Source organism: Sinocyclocheilus rhinocerous, unplaced genomic scaffold, assembly GCF_001515625.1.
Source record: "Sinocyclocheilus rhinocerous isolate Xijiao unplaced genomic scaffold, SAMN03320098_v1.1 scaffold1174, whole genome shotgun sequence".
Taxonomy (NCBI): domain Eukaryota; kingdom Metazoa; phylum Chordata; class Actinopteri; order Cypriniformes; family Cyprinidae; genus Sinocyclocheilus; species Sinocyclocheilus rhinocerous.
The window spans coordinates 250,857-260,148 of NW_015654557.1; the positions used below are offsets into that span (position 1 = coordinate 250,857).

General features: G+C 37.2%; 1 protein-coding gene across 1 annotated transcript in view; it reads right to left on the reverse strand.

The window, feature by feature from the left end:
* Positions 1–9,292, reverse strand: part of LOC107717641 (pre-mRNA-processing factor 39) — a 23,133-nt gene that overhangs the window by 2,691 nt on the left and 11,150 nt on the right. Inside the window, exons 8-12 of the mRNA XM_016524453.1 lie at positions 7,949–8,224; positions 5,042–5,326; positions 4,014–4,198; positions 3,860–3,934; positions 730–847 (exon numbers count right to left, since the gene is read on the reverse strand). Of these exons, the coding sequence (XP_016379939.1) occupies positions 730–847; positions 3,860–3,934; positions 4,014–4,198; positions 5,042–5,326; positions 7,949–8,224 (939 nt within the window). The remainder of the gene's footprint in view (positions 1–729; positions 848–3,859; positions 3,935–4,013; positions 4,199–5,041; positions 5,327–7,948; positions 8,225–9,292) is intronic.

Sequence of the window (9,292 nt, forward strand, 5' to 3'; positions counted from 1 at the left end):
TTATTTTCCTTTTTCGCCCTGAAGAAGATATCACAGGTTCATCAAGTTCGTCGAAATCATCCTCGATCACTTTTAGTCAGCTTTGACGAGACTCCTCTCAGCTAGCGTGTCTTTTCAGAGTGAAAGTAGCCTTGTCACCTGACCTGAACGCAGCGCGCTGATTCGCTAGAATGGACTTATCGGCTTCTGTTCAAAAACAACAAGTTTTTTTTTTTTAAGTGGCGTTTATCGGTTTTTGCAAATGAACTCTTCATATATACCCAAGCGACTTAACCCCTTAACTGCCACCGTCCTGTATACGGGACGCTTAAGTTTACTTCAATATATTACAATTCAATCCTAATCTAATCATGACAAACTGTATATCGTTGGAAAGGTCTGAGTCTCAAGATTTCATATTTGGTGGTTATTTTGTCATAGATCTAATATTGAGAGAGAAATTGATACATTTGTGACAGAAAAATGCATCAAATGCATGTTTTTTTATATCAACTTCAAATTTGGAACACAACTTATTTAGACATATGGCTTTAATCTTATAGCAATTTTGGACTAAAACATATTTTATAAAATAGTACAGTACATTTTCTTTACAGTAAATTTAAACTTCTATAACTTATGCTTTCATTTTTTTTTTTTTAATGATTTCACTTCTGCAATAATCTGCGGATTGTCTTCTGTAAAAAGAGACCGACCTTAGGTCTGTATTCAAAAGCGATTATGACTGACCTGGTACCAGTTGTTGTAGTTGTATCCGGCGTGATTGGCCTGCATGTCCTGCATCATCTGAGCCGAGGCTCCTGATTGGTCGTCTGTCCGCTGTCTCTTTGAGTCCGGCTCCTCTGAGCTGCAGACAAAACAAAACACATCCGTCTCAATGATTCGCGTCACTCAAATTTTTTTCAGACTTTTATAAGTCTAAAATCATTTCACAAAAGATTTACAGTAAACCGGACAGCAATGTTGAAGATAAACCTTTAAAATTACTATCAAGAAAGTATTTTTTATTTGCAATATTTTGATTTAAAGTACCAGTAAATATAACAAATTTTGATTTAAAATTCACCCAATATTCACTTTCTGATATTTTGATAAAATACTACAACTACACTGCAAAAAGTTATTATAATAAAAATAAATCCAATTATTGGCGTGCATTTAACAAGAAAACACTATTTCAGAATTTCACATTTAACTCAATGGTTCACTTGCGGTTTTCTTTGTAATTGTGAAATTCTACTAGCAATTTCTGAGTGAAAATTGTTTCTACGTTTTTTTTTTTTTCAGTGTATAATTAAAAATAATAATAAAACACTCATTACTGTATTGATTTTTTTTCCACTTCACAATGCCCTTTTTTATTTTCCCTTTTAGATTTTAAGGTGAAAAACCTCAGGGTTTCTGTAAAAATAAAGACTTTAAGACCTTTTTAAGACAAAGTAAAGAAAATGTAATGAATAAATGGAAGGGAACAAAGAAATCCATCAAAATGAAGGAGTTTATAATAAAAAAAAACGAACAAATATCTGCCAATGGGGTCCGAAAAATCAACTTAATTCAAAGAGAAAAGTTTATTATTTTGGACTCATGAACTCACTTTATTTTGTTCAATCTCTCAGAAAACAAGACTTCATGTCTTCATTGTGCGTCTCCAGTAAATGTGTCTTGATTTAAACATGTTTAGATATTTATACCGGAAAACAAGACGGAAATACTTTACAGTGCATTTATGAATTTAAGACTTTCTGCTCTTATTTCAAAGTCTTGATTTGTGGAAAGGCGACTTTAACCCTTGTGCGACCTTTTGGACATTTTTGTCCTTTTGTGTTATTGCCAACTGCATAAATTTAGGCACAGGCGTGCATTTTTATTGGAATTTTACTACTTCAACCTCATTTGCTTTAATAAATCTAATTTGCACTAGGTACACAAAATCGTTCCTCTCAGGACCGTAAGGACAAAAATGTCCCCATTGAAACTGTTATTTTTAATCACAGAGCCATTTAAAGGCACAATATGTAATTTTTCGGCACTAGAGGGCGTGTATTCAAAATAAACAGAGACAAAGGCGTAGTTAGATGACGGCGTGACTGAGTGTGGAATCATGGGAGTTGTGGTCTTCATCCCCACAGCCGATGCAATCCGACGGGACTCGGGCAGAAATCATGTTCATGGATGAGCTAATGATTTATTAACGTAGTAGAATGAAGCAGGGTGAGGCTGAAAGCCGTCGAAGTTTTACCAGATGGTGCCATTTTTTTCAGGTTTGGCCTATAAAGCAATTACTCGCTTTATTCCTGTTTTCTGCTTCTGCTTATTATTGAGCCAATTGGATAAATAATGCAGCTATAATTGTGTGGGTGAGTTGATATGGATGTCAGTGTGGTTTTTATGCGTATCATAAAAAAACAATTGTGTGTGTGCTTGTAATATTTGAGAGAGAAACTCTACTGCAAATCACAAATCCAAGCACTGCGTGCTCCAGCGGAGTTTTGCTGGCATCTAGTGGGGAAAACTTGGTACTGCGCCCAAACAAAATCTTACTGAAAGCTAATTTTTTGAGATATCAACCTCAAATTTGGAACACAACTTGTTTAGATTTATGGCTTTGATTTTCTAGCAGGTATAGAGTTCAACATGTTTCATAAAATATATATTTTATATAAAATATCGTTTATTACGACAGTTTTTTGACATGGACATTTTTGTCCTCTATGGAACTACTTTTTTAGTTGAAGCACAAGGGTTAAAACCAGTGTAATAAGTCAACAGATTGTCTCTTTTTAAAGAAGACAAATAAAAAAATAAAAAAATATAAAAAAATGAAAGCATAAAGTTATAGAAGTTTAAATTTACTGTAAAGAAAATGTACTGTACTATTTTTATTTTATTTTATATAAAATAAATATTTTATAAAATATGTTTTAATCCAAAATTGCAATAAAATTAAAGCCATATGTCTAAAGTTGTGTTCCAAATTTGAAGTTGATATTAAAAAAATTGAGGTTCCTATGCAATTTTGTTTTAGGCGTTATACCACAAACAGCCAGCGGGTGCCACCCAAACATGCATTTTTCTGTCACAAATGTATCAATTTCTCTCTCAATATTATGTCTATGACAAAATAACCACCAAATATGGAATTTTGAGACTCAGACCTTTCCAACAATATGTATTTTGTCAAGATTATGAAAAGTTTTGATTCTAAAAGACCGTAATACGTTTGGAATATGACACCTCCCACTAAGGGGGAGGAGCCCGCTAAAACATTTTAAAGTTCGATTTCCATGGTAACGCAGTGTCCGATTTCAAAATGGTTTTCACAGGATGAATTTGGAGGTTTTAAGCTTTGATATATAAATTATGATAATTACTAAAACATGTGATAGGGAAAAACGAAGCGAAGAAGAACTCCTGTTATGATGTATATGTTTTGAGGTGCACTCTTGTCATAAATTAATCTATTACTGTTCCTACATAGATATTTTACCACTGTTTGTTGTTAAAAATTATTTAGGAGTCTTAGACCTTTCCAACGATATATACCGATTGTCATGATTAGATTAGGATTTAATTGTAATATATTGAAGTAAATTAGGCGTCCCGTATACGGGACGGTGACAGTTAAGGAATTACTTTTTTCCACATCAATTCATAAATTAATCTATTACTGTTCCTACATAGATATTTTACCACTGTTTGTTGTTAAAAGTTATTTAGGAGTCTTAGACCTTTCCAACGATATATACCGATTGTCATGATTAGATTAGGATTTAATTGTAATATATTGAAGTAAACGTAGTCCCGTATACAGGACGGTGGCAGTTAAGGGGTTAATGCAGTAATGAGGGTAACTCACCCGTTCTCTGCTTTCCTCTTCAGCGACTCCTGCTCCGTTGTAAGTCTCTGATGCTGTTCATACGCCGCCACCAGCCTGCGTGAAGAGAACAGCAGATCTCAAAACCCCCTCTCCTGAGAGAAACACCGCAGTGTGACTGGGTTTCTGCACTCACAGGTTGACGTCGCTGCCGAAGTCCTCCAGGAACTCGACTTTGCGCTGGGAGAAGATGAGGCGCTGCTCCAGAGGCATCGTGCTGCTCAGAGCTCGGTCGAAGCCGGCCATGATCTCGGCCTCGTTCTGCTGCACATCGCCGCTGTACTCCAGCTCCAGCAGGTTCAGGTACAGCTTCGGGTTCGTCTGCAGGCGGAAAAACCAGAAAAATCCCATTTAGAAAAAGCCTGAAACAGGAAACGACACTCACAGCTGCTAGAGTTCAGTTCACTTCAAACTAATCGTTCACATCACATAAAAAATCTTGTTCATGTTGAGGATTTTCTTTTTCCTGAAAATGCTAGTTAATGTTATCACTAGGGCTGGGTATCGAGTTCGATACTTTTTAGGCACCGACCGAATTGCCTCGATACCATTGAGTATTGAAAAACGTCTTGTCGTTCGGTACCAAATTTCGATACCTAAGGATAATGTAATCTTGTTAAAATTGATTTCATAAAATTGGTATCGGAAAAAGTATCGTTCAGGAACCGGTATCGAAGTCAAGGTATCGGTATCGAAAAATTTTGAACGATACCCAGCCCTAGTTATCACACTTACTGACTGCTCACCAAAATGTGATATTTTTATACTTTTTCGGGATTATTTCCCCTCCTTGTTACACTTGTGGGGTTCCCAGTCAAAACCAACGACCAGCCTACAAACAACTATGCTATATCATTACCAAATATTGATCAATGATGCCTACAATCAACCAGTTCCAAAAAGAAGCACTAAACCGGTGCTAACTGAAAGCAAGCAAGTTGACAAAAAGATTCCAGATTTGGTGATAATACAGAATAATGAGAGATTTACAAGCAATTTTAAAAACTTTTTTTTTTAGCATTTTTGACCAGGAACACCAAATTAGGTAAAGAATTTCAATACAACAATAAAAAAAAGTTATAATAATTTAAAATAATAAATATATAATTAAATATTTTATTACAGTTATTAAGATTAAATCATTTAGTCAAAGTAAACCCGCACCTCATCTTTTTCGACGGCCTCCAGCAGCACTTTCTTGGCCTTCCCGATGCTCTTCTGCACTTTGACCAGCTGTCGGGCCAGTTTCACGGCGTAGAAGGACGCCTCGCTGCTGTTCTTCCCGTTAGTGATGCCGTCTCTCAGCAGGGCCTCCGCTTCATCCATGTTTCCGTGACGACGCTCCAGACTCACCCTCCTCATCCTCACCATCGCCAGTCCGGGAACAGCTTCCTCCATCGCCTTCAAGATCCGCCGCGCCTCCTCGATGTCGCCTGTAGACACATCCCAATGTCAAACACACTATTATACACATGCAGTACACTGACATGAAACGATGTGCTTTACAGTAAATATACTCAACAGCTTTCCATTGATGTATGGTTTGTTAGGATAGCACAATATTTGGACGAGATACAACTATTTGAAAATCTGGAATCTGAGGGTGCACAAAAATCTAAATATTGAGAAAATCATCTTTAAAGTTGTTCAAATGAAGTTCTTAGCAATGCATATTACTAATCAAAAATTAAGTTTTGATATATTTACGGTAGGAAACTTACAAAATATCTTCATGGAACAAGATCTTTACTTAATATCCTAATGATTTTTGGCATAAAAGAAAAATCTATAATTTTGACCCATACAATGTATTGTTGGCTATTGCTACAAATACACCCCAGCGACTTAACACTGCTTTTGTGCTGCAGGGTCACATATTATCATCCAGCTCTTTATACAGTGGAGGTCAAAAGTTTTCAGAATCTGCAAAATGTTAATTATGTCAGCCAAAATAAGAGAGATCATACAAAATGCATGTTATTGTTCATGTAGTACTGACCTGAATAAGATATTTCACATAAAAGATGTTCACATACAGTCCACAAGAGAAAATAAGAGTTGAATTTATAACAATGACCCCATTCAAAAGTTTTCATCCCCTTGATTCTGAATACTGTGTTGTTAGCTGAATGATCCACAGCTGTGGTTTTTAGTTTAGTGATAGTTGTTCATGAGTCCTGCATTGGTCCTGAACAGTTAAACTTCCTGCTGTTCTTCAGAAAAACCCCTCAGCTCCAACAAATTCTTTGGTTTTCCAGCATTTTTGAGTATTTGAACCCTTTCCAACAATGACTATGATTTTGAGATGCATCTTTTCACACTGAGGGACTCATATGCAACTATTACAGAAGGTTCAGACGCTCACCGATGCTGCAGAAGGAAAAACCATGCATCCATCCATTGGACAGCATGTCTGATATAGTGATGTCAATTTTCGATCATTTCCATGATCGATCGTCGTTTAAAATTAACGATCAATTAATCGATTAATCGTTAAACTTAATGCTGTCACCGGCATGACAGGATGTGCAAAAAAAAAATTTCTCACACGAATTAAAGGGGTTTTAGTCTGAATAAAATGCTAGTAGCAGAATTATAAAATGAATAGATGTGATTTATGATCATTTGATAAACTGAAGAGCGCGCGCCGTACGTTTGAGATCATTTTACTTTGTTGACCATTTTACTTTGTTGACCGTTTCCTATCCCGTCACGGGGACCGCTGAACGCGCCCCTTTAAATGGTTTCGTGGTGCTCGTTGTTGTATTTTAAAACACAATTGCAATGTTTTCAACTGACATTATGGCATTAAAAATAACATTATTCCAAACGTAACTGTGGCGCGTGTGGCTGTGCTGCGCAGTCAGTGAACCGCTTCCATTGCTGCAGCAAAACACACTGTTGCTCACATCAAACATTATCATGTGAGTATTATGACCACTACTTAATTTGATCCTGCTGGATCCTGTTCCGGAAAATGTCAGATTTTGAATTTTTGCGTTGCGGTAGGCCTATTTGTTTTTAAAAATCCGGCATTTACAGTGCATTAGATCGTGACAGTGCATGCGTGCGTGCATACGAGACGGAGCGAGCGCGGGTTTGGCTAGATGTATTTGGAGGTTATTACTCACGTCTCATTCGGCACAAATCCAAATGTTTCCATATTCGCAATGTATTTGAATGTTAAACTATTATTTATAATGTAAACTAGGCTTGTACTTTACACGCATTCGCATATAGACGGAAAAGATCATCCTCTTCACATGAGCAAAAAAGTCCTTAACAGCAGAGTGGACCGGTATACTACGGTCTATTTAAACTGACCAGTGTATCCTTTTATATGTTTGGTTGACTATTTTATTTTGATAATGAACAGACTGCGATATAAGTTTGAATTGCTAGAATATGTGGGGTGTGTTCGCGCGCGAGGCGCCGGCGCGATCGAACAGCTGAAACATAAAAAAAAAACTCAATTTTTGGAGCAAGATATATTTCGCAAAAGTGTTTACTTTTATTTCTGCACACTCACAATAAAAACAGAAGATTTGTGCTTTTGTAAAATAAAGCAAACAAGTGTGGTATTAAAGCTTTGTTTATTAGATGAATAATTGGTTAGCTGGAAAATGTTACATCGCGCCCATGCTTTTGGATGCTGTTCGAGGCCATATAGCCTACATTTATGCGGCTTTGTTATGGTTTGCCGGTTGGTCACGAATTTCCACAAACTCAATAATATTAAATCACATTAAAAGCTTAATTTGTACATTATGAATGAATGATGCATTTATATACCGTCACTCACCACAAGAGAGAGCGACAGAGAGAGATAACAGAAGAGGGAAGAGAGCACATAAAAATTGAGCTTTCGTCTCACATCCCCGCACTGCTGAATTTCCATTGACAAGATCGTTTTGAGAATTTCTGTTTTAAACCCATCAGCACCTTCATGGAACCAATAAGATAAGTTTCTGTAAGGTAGAAGGAGACGGAGAGGTGCAACGTAGTTGGCAAATGCTGCGGTCAAATCTTGTGTGGCAAGCAGACCATCCCCTAATATAACAGATACAGTCAAATATCAACGTTACACGCAAAGAGTGCAGCAAGTTTTACTGTGGAGGTGATGAGGGAGGTCAAAGGGTGGAGAGAGGGAATGAGGCGCGAGCGGCAGCTGCGTGTAGCTACCTTGATCCAGAACTCCTCGTAGAGCGCGCAGGCGATCAGACAGCGCTCGAACAGAACCACCACGCGCTCCGGTGTCCCGTTCTCCAGCTCGAAGTCCAGGTACTCCCTCCAGTTGTTCAGCTGGGTCTTCTCCAAGGCTTTGACGTGGAAGTACGGACGCTTTATCTGCGGAGAGATCGGCGTTTGTTATGCAGCAGTCTGGCATATACACTACCAGTCAAAGGTTTTTGAATGGTAGGATTTTTTATGTTTTTAAAGAAGTCATTTCTGCTCACGAAGCCTGCATTTATTTGAGCAGAAATACAAAAAAAACAGTAAAAATTGTGAAATATTATTATAATTTATAATAGCTGTTTTCAATGTGAATATCTGTTAAACTGTAATTTATTTCTGTGATGCGCAGCTGTATTTTCAGCATCATTACTCCAGTCTTCAGTGTCACATGATCTTCAGAAATCATTCTAATATACTGATTTGCTGCTCAAGAAAACACACATTTATTATTAAATGTGAATATTTCTAGATGTTTTTTTTTTTTTTTCAAAGTTAAACTTGCATTAATTTTACATGGCTTTCTAAACATGTGGCTCCTTTGTGCGAGATGCGAGTGCAAAGGTGATAGATGTCCCTCCAGAAAATGCGCGAAATACGCATTCTGTGTGAACGGCTTGGTTTCAGTTTTGAAGTAAACAATATCATCTCTGCATTGATGTTCTCTTTTTCTGCAATATTTTTAATGAACAACGCAGCAGCACAGCATAGTCGATTCAACTGGATAGGCTGACAAAAATATTATAATGCAACGACACTTACATCGTCATCGCATCTGCCTCCTTAACGCACACCTGCAATGTTTTTGCATTCGAATGTGGATTTTTATTTTAAATTCGACGAATATTCGAAATTAGAATTTTTTTTTGACAGCCCTACTCCGGTGTAGTGATCTCTAACAGACACCCGGTAGAAAGTAACATGATTTAGAAACAGCACTAAACTCCAGCAAGATAAAGTCTCTCTACAGATCAAGTATAATAATAGGAACATTGAATCATCTTAGAGAGAGTTTTATCGTCTTGACTAATCAAGGAACTTTGCTGCCGTACCATGGGTGCAGCAGGCGCAATGATATTACGTACGGCCTGAAAATAGTCCCCAGCTAGGTAACTTCCAATAAGCCTATTTTCAGTCGCTGCGTAATATCATTGCGCCTGCTGCACCCATGGTACGGCAGCA